Source organism: Dendrobates tinctorius, unplaced genomic scaffold (assembly GCF_039654945.1).
Source record: "Dendrobates tinctorius isolate UK_male_01 unplaced genomic scaffold, ASM3965494v1 ptg000245l, whole genome shotgun sequence".
NCBI lineage: Eukaryota > Metazoa > Chordata > Amphibia > Anura > Dendrobatidae > Dendrobates > Dendrobates tinctorius.
The window spans coordinates 10,303,403-10,316,564 of record NW_027361912.1 but is presented as its reverse complement, the minus strand read 5'-3'; the positions used below and the strand labels follow the sequence as shown (position 1 = coordinate 10,316,564).

General features: G+C 46.5%; 1 protein-coding gene across 1 annotated transcript in view; it reads right to left on the bottom strand.

The window, feature by feature from the left end:
* Positions 1-2,764: 2,764 nt before the first annotated feature.
* Positions 2,765-13,162, bottom strand: part of PIN1 (peptidylprolyl cis/trans isomerase, NIMA-interacting 1) — a 28,029-nt gene continuing 17,631 nt past the window's right edge. Inside the window, exon 4 of the mRNA XM_073557195.1 lies at positions 2,765-8,800. Coding sequence (XP_073413296.1) covers positions 8,691-8,800 — 110 coding nt within the window. The 3' untranslated portion in view covers positions 2,765-8,690. The remainder of the gene's footprint in view (positions 8,801-13,162) is intronic.

Here is a 13,162-nt window from a genome sequence, read left to right as displayed (position 1 = left end):
ATGTTTTCTTCTTTCCACTAAGGTTTGTCACTGACATTAAAGGGAAGGTGCCGTAAAAAATTGTTTAACAATTGAAAAAATGTAAAATAATAATTTTTTAAAAAATATTATTTGTTTTTAATGAAGTAAAATATGAAAAATAAATTTAAAAAGCTTTAACACTAGGTGGAGTTGCTGAAATTTGCCAGGAAAACCTAGTGTACAACTAGCTCACACTACGACTGCAGTAAATGTGGGCGGGATCTGCTCACGTGTGTGATGTCATTCATCCCCTCTTCTCCTGGGTGTTTGTAATAAGATAAGAATGGATGAAGTTTAGGATCACAGTGCGGAGCCATTTTGTTGGTGACTGCCAGCGATACTGACAAGTAGACAGCATCACCGAGGAAGGATGACAGAGTAGATTGTTAGTTGGTGCTATTCTCTGTATCATAAGCTGGTGTTAGATACACTCCATGTATCACGTGTGCTATTAGATACGCTTAAAGTATTACGCTGAGATTAGATACAGGGTTCAGTGTAGTTTATCACATGATGGGATTAGATATTGAGCTCAGTGGAGTGCATCACATAGGATGGGATTACATACGCTATATCTAATTAATGCAACGTGACCCTGCGCCATCCACTTTTAATGAAGCAGTGGTGTAATGTGTGACACCCAGTAGCATAGCTTTGGGGGGGGCATAGAGGGTCCCGCGCTCCAAGTGGCCCACCTGGAGCAACGCTAACATACACTGTATTAGCATGCACGGATAGTTAAACTCTGAAGCATAGCGGTGAGACATGATCTCCCTGCACTGTCACACATCCGCTGTGGGGCCCGAGAGCCCAGCGAGGGGGGGGGGGGCAAGCACCAAGCCCATGCCCGTCAACACAAGTTGAACTGTATCGACTGGATACCGATACAGTTGAAAGCAATAAGTGAGGGAGCGTGACGAGATACTAACAGTGGACGCGATGATGTCACTACTTGGAGCCCTCGCTGGACTATGGGGTTGCACTATACGGCATGGAGGCCAATGTGGAGTGCATTCTACTATATAGAGGACTATGGAATGCATTCTACTATATAGAAGCCCTTGGGGAGTGTATTAAGGCCTATGGGGAGTGCATTATACTATATAGAGGCCTGTAGGCAGCGCATACTATATCGAGGCCTGTAGACAATGCATTTTACTATATAGAGGCATATGGGGAGTACATATGATATGAAGACCTATGGAGAGTGCATTATACTATATAGAGGTCTGTAGGCAGTGAATTATACTACATGGTGGCTTATGGGGAGTGCATTATACTATATGGAGGTCTATGACAAGTGCAATATACTATATGGGGAGTGCATTATACAATATAAAGGCTTGTGAGAAGTATTATACTATACAGATGCCTATGGGAAGTGCATTAAACTATATGGAGGATATTTAGGGGGCCATCCTACAGTGTGGTAGCTTTGCAGTTTTGGGGCCATGCAACGATCTGGGTCAGATGGAAAGTGAACAATTCCATCAGAAAGAACGTCAGCTGTAAGTCACTACAACTATGCTGTATTCTCTCTGCAGCACTGGTATCTAACACTATATGGCGATAACATCAGTGTTGGTCTTTGCAATTTTTTTTATAGCAACAGTGAGGTCAACTGCTGTGATTCTCCTACATCCACTTTTAGGGTGCGCCACCGTAGTTGTAATCAGGTTTACCAGGTTAGGGGCCCACCCAGAAGTTTCACCCTCCACGAACCTAGCTATGCTTCTGGTGACACAACTCCGTCCACTTCTATGGGAGCAGTGGTGTAAAGATTAAACAACCACAAGACGGATCTAATCAATCAAGGTGTCATTGTAATCAGTATAATGGCGCCGACCTGACACTGTTTGTAGGTTACTGTGCATAATCCTGCTGATAAGTTCCCTTTAATGGCGCCCCTTACTATACGCCCTTGTTTTCTCCACATACCTGCATTTCAACTCATCCGAACCCATCCTGGATCTGAGTGGGAGCGGTGGCTGCTGATTATCACAGTTTTCCAAGGTTTTGATGGATGTTCTGCTCCAAACTTAACAGTGAGTTTCTCTTTGTTTCCCTGCTATACGTTATTTGCACTGTTGCCCTATGAAGCGCTTTCCTTTTATCCAAGTTTTACATTATGGCATACGTTTTCATACATCAGCAGTAAATTAAATTTACAAGACTAATAGTTTCCTAAGTTAATGGCAATCTATCTGGAAAAGTCGGATGCTTTACAGTGGTTCTGAATGGGATTCGGGGCTTTCTTTTGCGCGCCCATAGGAGTTGAATAAGTGAGTCTCATCCGAAACATGGAAGAGAACAGTGCATGCTGCGATTTTTTCTTCATATGGACCCTCATCTGAACAGCCCTATTCAATAACATTTCTCAGTGCGCTGTCCATGTGATATCTGATGTTAACACAAACCGATAGTCTGAATAAGCCCTTAAACTGCATAAAAATAGGAATACTGGGCACATCGAAAGAACAAGAGGGGGCAGAACTACTGCCATGGCATTAACAATAGGATCGATCTAAAGAATGAAGGCCATTATCCCTTACTTCTCCTTACTCCCATATTCCTCAGCACATAGGGAGATTACACAGGTCGGCATCTGAAACCGGACACAAGTGCTACCATTTCTAGATAAGCTCAACATTTATTTTTACCATAATTCTGCCTTACGTTTCCAGAGCTCAATGGCTACATTTGGTAGTGTCCATGTGATTAAATACATTGATAACGGGGTCACTTGTGTACATACTGCACTTTTATTGTCATACAAGTTCTCAACAAAACCAGTAGAAAAAAAGAGGAAAAAAAAAAGTTTCACACCAAAGCTGAACAAATATTAGCCAAACCACAACAGTAGCTTAATAAATATTTTGTTGCGTACGTCTTATGCTGGAAGAACTCAAAAGCCATTTGCAGTCTCCCCCCTACAGCCATGTAGATGATCGGGGGGTGCGCCCTCTGTGTGTGCAGAGACCGGTGGAGGTTTAATCACATGCATTAAACACTTTATCAACCTAACTATCCTTGGCTAAAACAGATATTCTGTAGTGATAAGTAAGCATGCTCGAATAAGGCTTTATCCAAGCTCGCTTGTGTGCTGAGTGTCTTCGGCGTACTCGAAAACTATGTTCAAGTCCCCACCGCTGCATGTCTTGCGGCTATTAGACAGTCGGTGTTGGGGCTGTGTAACAGCAGTGAGACATGCAGCTGCCGGGTCTTGAACATATTTTTCCAAGCAGGACACTCCGTTCGCACACGAGCATGCTCGGATAAAGCCTTATTCGATCATGCTCGCTCATTACTAATTTTCTGTTCTTTATACAGATAGGATACTAGTCATCAGCTTTACTTCACATTAAAAGGGGAATTCCATCTAAACCTGTACTGACAACCCTTACGATAATAGAGCAAAGAGTCAACAGCACTTAGGCCTAGTTTACTCTTGCGTCAAATGTATGTTGATGGAACGCGTTGACTTCAATGTTACTGGCCTGCGACGGGTCTGTGATTAGTGTATCTCTAACTCGACACAAGTCACGCAAATGTGTTTGGTAGCATGACCCATAGCCGGAAAGCTCCAACCCATCTGCACGACTAGTATCACCATGTAGCACAAGCCTTAGCGTACAAATGGAAGATTATCAAGACCGTTTATGGAGCCGTGGTCACACACGAGCACCACTCATCCTCTAGGTGTGGGGCTCATCAGAACAATCTCCCGCAAGCAGCTCATCCCCAGAGCTAGGTCTCATTCACACATCGCTTTTTCCTGTACGATGTCCAACTGCGTTTCTGTTTTTCATGGAGAGCACTCGTACCCAGTGATTGTGTACGGGGCTGTTGACATGTCCGTGATTTGTTGCGAACCGCAAAATTGTTGAGACACGTGTAGTGGATCACCAAGTGATCAGCAATGAAAGTGCATGGGTCCTTGGAAAAAAAAAAGTTCAGAGAGCAGTTGGATGATGATCTGAATCTGCCTGTTTTTTTCTTCGAGGACTCATATGTGAAAGGAGGTGGAGGAAAAAAATACTGTCATGAGAAAGTCATTGATGTGTATATGAGCCCTTAGAGAGACTCGGGTGCTGATTCCTTCACTACCATCACCTGTCCTCCAAATGAGTACCTCCCGACATCAATGCAGCTGAAGCCAAGCAATTAAGACAGACAATGTATTTTTTTTTTTCACAGGAATGAAGACAGATCTTTCGCCAAGTGACTTTCTTGCGAAGTTTCAGAACTTTCCATGCTGAACAAAATTATACACGGTATATAAAAAAAAATAAAAGCTTTGTTAATGTAAAAAGAAAAAAGTCCGTGTTTTAGTGTACTTTAGGCCAGTTTCACATTTGCGTTTAGGGCCGCCGCTAAGCCCCGCCCCCTACAGCGGCTCCGCCGGTAGCTCCGCCTATGGACGCATGACGCTGCATGTGTCCCCTATCTTTAGCACTGGGGACGCAGGCTGTGCGCAGTATGCGTTTGGCGGCGCATGCGTCCTTTTGACGCTGCGCCAACCAGCGCCAAACGCAACAGGTTACAATTTGGTGCGCTCGGCCTGCGTCCCCATACTGCGCACGGCCTGCGTCCCCAGTGCTAATGACAGGGAACGTCATGCATGCAGCGTCATGCATCCGTAGGCGGAGCTACCTGCGGAGGTGCGGGGCTTAGCGGCAGCCGTGCACAGGCCGACGCTGCAGCCCTAAACGCAAATGTGAAACCGGCCTTACTGAACGTTTTTGTGCACTGGGTTTTTTTCCGCTTCAATTGGTTCAGTAGTAAAACCTAGAAGCATTTTTGCAAACCAGAAAACACAAATAATTTATTTTTTTCTCTGTACGGAAAAAGCAACAGCCCTCTGTGCACTATTGACGCGTTTTCCTATTGAAATCTATAGGAAAGCTAATGCAAAGTTTTTTCTTTGATGACTTTAGAGCATAATGTGAACATGCACAAAAGCACGCTACGACAGAAACTTGGCGGCGCCATTAAAATCAATTGGGGGCAACAAGACCAGATCACAATGGATCTTGTGAGGATGGTGTCGCCACTATTTACCGCCGTACTTTATTCTCGAAGGTTGGTAGAGATGAACAAGGGACACCTCATGTCATTGTAGAGTGAGTGGAAGGGAGAAAGGTTCAATATCCAACAAGGGGAAAAAAAAAAAAAAAAAAAAAATCTATCCTGCTCTAACTTTCTCCAGTGCTTCCATGTCAGACGGGGTACGGTAAAGCCCCCCTATAGGTATTGTTGGTAAATCTACGGGCGGCATTTATATGGCATTACAAAATGTTTTCCAACAAGAGGATGAGTCCGTTACTGTTTGGAAGTTTCATTCAGATGATCAAATTGTGTGTTCAGGATCCAGATTTCTACCTATAAAAGTAAATGGATTCCCCTGGTGTGGAGGGGCTTCCTACGCTCCTGTTTTATTTTTGGAAATAAACAGGAGGATGAAAATTGACCGTAGGAACCTAATCTGAAGGGGGTCTTCGTAAGGCCGGGGTCACACTTGCGAGTGCAATGCGAGAACGTCGCGCGAGTTTCTCGTCTTAATACCCAGCACTGCCGCTGGCGGTTCGGACCGGAGCATTCAGCTGCACAGAAAGACAAGCAACCACACACTCTGGTCCCGAGTGCCGGGTACTGAGGTGAGAGACTCGCGCGACTTTCTCGGAAGTGTGACCCCGGCCTAAGGAGCAGGTACACTCATACAAACAACATTAGCAAATCTATGTGCAGAATTCAGAACGCCAAACAAACAACCCAGTGATTGAGAATGAGACAACAGGGAGCAATGGTATAAGGCGTATTCACACTTATAAACCAAGATCCCTTCATATATAAAGAATTGAATGGGGTTGTCCCAGGAACTAAGTCCATTTTAATTAATCTTGGAATATTTATGTTCTACAATTGGAGGTGGTAAAAAGACATTCCTGAACTGAGATTCTTATAAATCTGCTCCCATATACCATTTGCTCTTTCAAAATATGCAGAGCGGCTCCAGTTCATGGGTGACACACAGTCCAGCTCGTGGCCAGGTGAGGAGGAAGCACAAGTCACTTATGAGAAGGATATACAGATGAAACAGTGGGAGCTTGCAGCTCCTGCTTTATGGAGGTAAAAAATTTCCCTGCCTGTACTTTCACAGGAGTGTGTGTGCCGGATCTTCAGCCCTCCTAGCTCTGCATAAATCAAGCCAGCGACATAGGAGCTCCAGTGGCTGCTGACCTTGTCTGTCTCAGACTTGATTTATGATGAGCTCGCAGGACTGGTGATGTGGCAGAAGCTCACTCCTGTGATATAACAGTCAGGAAAACGTGCTACGTGAAAGTAGCAGCTGTAAGCCCCTGCTGCTTGATCAATACACTTACTTATAGCTCCTGGTGAGGAGCTGTGGTATATACTCACTACAAACTGGAGCAGCTCTGCATGGCAAGACACAGCCATTACACAGTACATAGGGGCATTTATAAGATTATCTCAGCAAAGGAACATTTTATTTTTAATATCTCCAATTGTGGAACTTAGCATTCCAGAGTGTACTGATTAAAATGTACTTTATGGGACAACTCCATTAACCAATTAGGTCTTTTTATTGTCCTATTCATATCCAAGGTATTTAACCTGTTCTGTCATGAAGGTGGGTAACTATTTGCAGGTTGTGCCTTAGTAGCAGGAGTGCCACAGGAAGATGGCGAGTTCTATTATTATAGCCATAGAGCTTTGAATCAGTCTTGGATATCAGTGTGTGGCCTAAGAAGAAAATTCTAGTTTCCTGCATGGCTTCCTGAATAAGCTAATACCGCAGCTCCACATGTCCTTATTATACTGGAGCCATCTGAAACAGCAGGAACTCCGGCCATTTCTTGTCATCCAATTACTAATCAGGGTATCGAGTACAGAGCTACATTAAATGGCAAAGAGAAAGGAAGCATTTCACATATTCAAGACACTACAGAAATAGCTTTGCCAATTTTCGTGTTGGTCCCAAATTTTAAATTTAAAGTTGTTGTCCGGCCCAAATAAGTCTGCAGTCACTCTGCATTACTGCAGACTTACGAATCATCCCAGCTCACTCACTGTATGCCAAGGAGATTAGGTGGTCTCAGACTCAGGACCGGAGGGCATCTAGGAGTTATAAATTCCTGCCAAGTGGGCACGGCTTTGCTCCATACACTTGTTTGGAGCTAGGCCTCTTTCTGTAGTTGGCCATGCCCACTGGCCAACCACGTCTCTAGTTGAGGTGCAGACTAGCTCCCTACAAATGTACGGAGCAAGGCCAGGAGTATGTATAACTCATTCATACCCTCCGGTCCTGGGTCTGAAACCGGCAAATCCCGCACAGCGCGCAGTGCACGGAGGGGGATTTCTAAGTCTGTAGACACAGAGTGACTGCAGACTTATCAGTTTGGATCAGACAAGCCCCTTAACGGAAAAGGAAATTGGCCTCCAAATATATGGCTGGAACGGGAAAAGAAATAAAAAGGTTCTGAGGGGTCAAGACCAGCTTAAAAGAATTTGCTTGGTTCTGCAGAGATGACGGCATGGGCACCTCTCTCCATTTACCTCTATGGGATCTTCAAAAATAAGTGAGAAAGCTTTCGCAACGCTCATAAAAGTGGATGGAAAGAGCAGCACATGGGCAGAGGTGGGAACCACACTTAACATCTCAAACTCGGGCTACGACATAAATGACTGATCTGGTCTCATCTCTCTGAATAAAGATACCAGCCCATGCGCATCTGTCTCACTTTTATGAGAATTCTGAAAATATCCAACTAAGCCTATGGATACGCCAGAAATGGGAGATTCAAGTACTCCTTCAGAGAAGTTGTCCAAGAGATGCCAGAAGGATTAAAAAAAAAAAAAAAAAAAAAAAAAAAATCAAACAATGACACTCTTGCCTCTTAGTGTAGCTCAGTCCCATTAACTTTAGGGATAAGGTGCAATACCAAATACAAACTATATTCCAGAGTGGCGCTATTTTGTTGGAAATCGATTTAGTATCCATGTTCTATAAACTGATTAGTCCGACTAGTTAGAACACTGCAGCCGAGACCTATGAAACTGGCCCTCGCCTCAATGTCTTGGGGTGAAGAAAATAGCCTATTCCACAGCGGATCGATGACAGGAGCTCTTTAATGGAATGGCTTCATTTAACACAGAAATCACATGCAACAGAGAAGACCTCCAGCATCGAGTGCTCTGGCTCATTGATCCATGGTGGTAGATGCACTGGCCAGAGCGACCGGCATGCAGGATGGTACGCAATGCCATTCATGTGTACGAGGCCGATCATTGTAGCTAGCTCCTGAACATTGGGAGTATACATGTGGCCCATAACTTAAGATGTAGCCCCCAACCCCTCATGCAGATCCCTCTCTGTAAAATGAAATGTTCGACATCAATACTAAACTCCCCATTAGTGCAGAGACCCACTGCATGTAACGATGGATTGGAAAAAAAAAAAAAAAAGAAAAAAAGACCCTTAGAAATCTTCCATAATGGCAAACGGAATCCCCAAGGTATTGTAAAGCCTAGACTACCCCGTCCGTCCCACCTGCCCTCCTCCTCCTCTACATCCAAGGACATGATGGCCTCCAAAGCCCCCAGATCCTTTCTACTAAAGGGGCCAGGGTTCTCCTATAACGAGGGATTCACTCGGTGCGAAGTATAATATGGATGCCAGAATCTGTGAATACCGGGCCGCTCATCTCTCCAGGCCGCAGAGCGAAAGAAGCATCTTCAAAGGGTTTCTGCATATCACCTGCGGGAGAGAGAGAACACAATGAACAGTCTTCAAGGGAATGCCGCGGTAACGCTGCTACGTTCCGGTAATCTCACAGTCGCCGCTACGCTCCGGTAACCTCACAGCAGCCCCTACGCCCCGGTAACCTCCCCGTCGCCCCTACGCCCCGGTAACCTCACCGTCGCCCCTACGCCCCGGTAACCTCACCGTCGCCCCTACGCCCCGGTAACCTCACCGTCGCCCCTACGCCCCGGTAACCTCACCGTCGCCCCTACGCCCCGGTAACCTCACCGTCGCCCCTACGCCCCGGTAACCTCACCGTCGCCCCTACGCCCCGGTAACCTCACCGTCGCCCCTACGCCCCGGTAACCTCACCGTCGCCCCTACGCTCCGGTAACCTCACCGTCGCCCCTACGCCCCGGTAACCTCACCGTCGCCCCTACGCCCCGGTAACCTCACCGTCGCCCCTACGCCCCGGTAACCTCACCGTCGCCCCTACGCCCCGGTAACCTCACCGTCGCCCCTACGCCCCGGTAACCTCCCCGTCGCCCCTACGCCCCGGTAACCTCCCCGTCGCCCCTACGCCCCGGTAACCTCACCGTCGCCCCTACGCCCCGGTAACCTCACCGTCGCCCCTACGCCCCGGTAACCTCACCGTCGCCCCTACGCCCCGGTAACCTCACCGTCGCCCCTACGCTCCGGTAACCTCACCGTCGCCCCTACGCTCCGGTAACCTCACAGCCGCCCCTACGCTCCGGTAACCTCACAGCAGCCCCTACGCTTCGGTAATCTCACAGCCGCCCCTACGCTTCGGTAACCTCACAGTAAGTCACTGTAAGAGTATGTTCACATGCTGCGTTTTTTAATTCAAATTTTCACCTGCGTGTCACAGTATCAGTCTAAGATTTCTGAAACCTCATGCACACATTGTTTTTTTTGTCCTCGGTATTTCGTGCTTTGCTTGGTTTTCCAGAATAGAGCGTGTCACTTCTTTCAGCGTTTTTCACCCACTGAAAGCAATGGGTGGTGCAGAAAACACTGCAAAAATGCAGGCATCAGTTTTTGCTGTGTTTTTTTGTGCCAAAAACTGATGAAGTAGAATCAAATTTTTTTTGCACTAAATTTTATCATTCACAAGAGACAAAAGTACCAGGAAAAAAAAGCACCAAAAACTAAGCAAAACCAGATTTCTTGCAGCAAGCTTCTTACTGCCAAGAGAGTAGGTATGGTGTGCGGAAACAATACAAAAAAAAAATCATTAAAAAAAACGCAATATGTGAACATAGCCTTATGCTCTGGTAAGCTCAGTCATTGATTTAATCTTTAACAACAGTGACATCTGGTGGTAACCAAGAGTGTTTCATGCAAAACAAAATGGGGATCCTAAAGGGAAGGCGCCATAAATAAAAATAAAATGTCAACAATTAAAAAAATGTTAAGTATTAATTTAAAAAAAATATATCATTTGATTTTAATCTAATAAAATATGAACAGTAATTTAAAAAGGTTTGGTAGTTCCACTTCTAAAACACAAGGGGGAGCCCCTGGTGAAGTTTGCCATGAAAACTCCCTTCCCTTTCTGGGTGTAAGGGATAAGAGGACAAAGTTTAGGATCACAGGGAGGAGACATTACTGGTAACTGTGACTGCAAAGTGATACTGAAAAGTAGACAGTGTTATTATTTTATTCCATGTGAGGAGGGGTATACATAATACATACAAGTACAGTAATCTTAAACAATACAAGTCACGACTGATACAGGAGGAGAGAGGACCCTGCCCGCGAGGGCTCACAATCTACAACGGGATGGGTGAGGATACAGTAGGTGAGGGTAGAGCTGGTCATGCAGTGGTTTGGTGGATCGGTGGTTATTGCAGGTTATAGGCTTGTCGGAAGAGGTCGGTCTTCAGGTTCGTTTTGAAGGTTTCCATGGTAGGTGAGAGTCTGATATGTTGTGGTAGAGAGTTCCAGAGTAGGGGGGATGCGCGAGAGAAATCTTGTATGCGATTGTGGGAAGAGGAGATAAGAGGGGAGTAGAGAAGGAGATCGTGTGAGGATCGGAGGTTTCGTGCAGGTAAATACCGGGAGACGAGGTCACAGATGTACGGAGGACTCAGGTTGTGGATGGCTTTGTATGTCATGGTTAGGGTTTTGAACTGGAGTCTTTGGGTAATGGGGAGCCAGTGCAGGGATTCACAGAGGGGAGAAGCCGGGGAATAGCGGGGGGACAGGTGGATTAGTCAGGCAGCAAAGTTTAGAATAGATTGGAGGGGTGCGAGAGTGTTAGAGGGGAGGCCACAGAGCAGGAGGTTGCAGTAGTCAAGGCGGGAGATGATGAGGGCATGGACTAGGGTTTTTGCAGATTCTTGGTTGAGGAATGTACAGATCTGTGAAATATTTTTGAGTTGAAGTCGGCAGGAAGTGGAAAGGGCTTGGATATGTGGTTTGAAAGAGAGATCAGTGTCAAGGATAACCCCCGAGGAAGCAAGCTTGTGGGACTGGAGAGAGTGGGCAGCCGTTTACTGTAATGGATAGGTCCGTTGGGGGGGGGGGGGGTCACGTGAGATGGGGGAAAGAAGATGAATTGTTTTGTCCATATTAAGTTTTAGAAATCTAGCGGAGAAGAAGGATGAAATAGTGGACAGACATTGAGGGATTCTGGTTAGTAGGGAGGTGATATCTGGTCCAGAGATGTAGATCTGTGTGTCATCAGCATAGAGGTGATACTGAAAGCCATGAGATTCTATGAGCTGTCCGAGGCCGAAGGCGTAAACGGAGAAAAGCAGGGGCCCTAGGACTGAACCTTGCAGGACTCTAACAGATAGGGGGCGCGGTGAGGAGGTGGTGTGTGAGTGGGAGACACTGAATGTGCGGTCTGTTAGGTATGACGCGATCCAAGATAGGGCCAAGTCTGTGATACCAAGAGATGAGAGGGTCTGTAGTAATAGGGAATGGTCCACGGCAGACCGTGCCCGCCCGCTGTCAGCATTGGTGGAGGAGGGGCCTCCGGCCACTTCCTCCACCAATCAGCGTGTGAAACAGCTGACGCGATGACGTCATGTCATCGCGTCAGCTGTGTACTGCCGGAGAGTCAGCGCTCCGGAGGCAGAGGTAGGATGCCTGGGAAACGGACAAAGTGAGTATGTGGTGTTTTTTTTTTTCCTCATGTGTATGAATATGGGGTTGAACATGGGGAGGACGTGCAGCACATGGGGAGGCTATGGGAAGGCTGTATACTGTCATGCCGTACATGGGGAGGCTGTGTGGGGCTCATGCTGTATATAAGGGGCTGTGGGGGGGGGGGGTTAAAGAGATTATATATATATATATATGTGGCAGCATACTTAAAGGGAAGGTGCCGTGGTTTTTTATAATTACATGTCAAAGATAAAACAGTATAAAACAATGTTGTCCAGTAAGCTGCAGTACGGGGAGGGTGTTGTTCAGATAGTATACCTGAGGAATGCAGTGACTGGAGGCCTCCATGTTTTTTTTGTGGCTGGTGAAGGACACACCCCTCTGCCTCTTGACGGCAGCAGTGGGGCATAAGTGTAACGGTCGGCTCCCGACCTCGTGCTTCATTTACGGCAGACGCAGCAGCTGAAGGAATTTGCCGGGAGGAGAAGGAGGGCTATGTCGCAGCAGCTGAAGTTATCGTAAGTGCCGTCCGGGGGGGAGAGAGAGAGAGAGAGACTGCTGAGCTGTGTATCTAATCCTATCCTGCGTGATACTGACTGCTGAGCCGTGTATCTAATCCTATCCTGCGTGATACTGACTGCTGAGCCGTGTATATAATCCTATCCGGCGTGATACTGACTGCTGAGCCGTGTATCTAATCCTATCCGGCGTGATACTGACTGCTGAGCCGTGTATGTAATCCTATCCGGCGTGATACTGACTGCTGAGCCGTGTATCTAATCCTATCCTGCGTGATACTGACTGCTGAGCCGTGTATCTAATCCTATCCTGCGTGATACTGACTGCTGAGCCGTGTATATAATCCTATCCGGCGTGATACTGACTGCTGAGCCGTGTATCTAATCCTATCCTGCGTGATACTGACTGCTGAGCCGTGTATGTAATCCTATCCGGCGTGATACTGACTGCTGAGCCGTGTATCTAATCCTATCCTGCGTGATACTGACTGCTGAGCCGTGTATATAATCCTATCCTGCGTGATACTGACTGCTGAGCTGTGTATCTAATCCTATCCTGCGTGATACTGACTGCTGAGCCGTGTATCTAATCCTATCCTGCGTGATACTGACTGCTGAGCCATGTATCTAATCCTATCCTGCGTGATACTGACTGCTGAGCCGTGTATCTAATCCTATCCCGTGTGATACTGCTCTCCTGAAATACTCTGTGCTGCTTTCACCC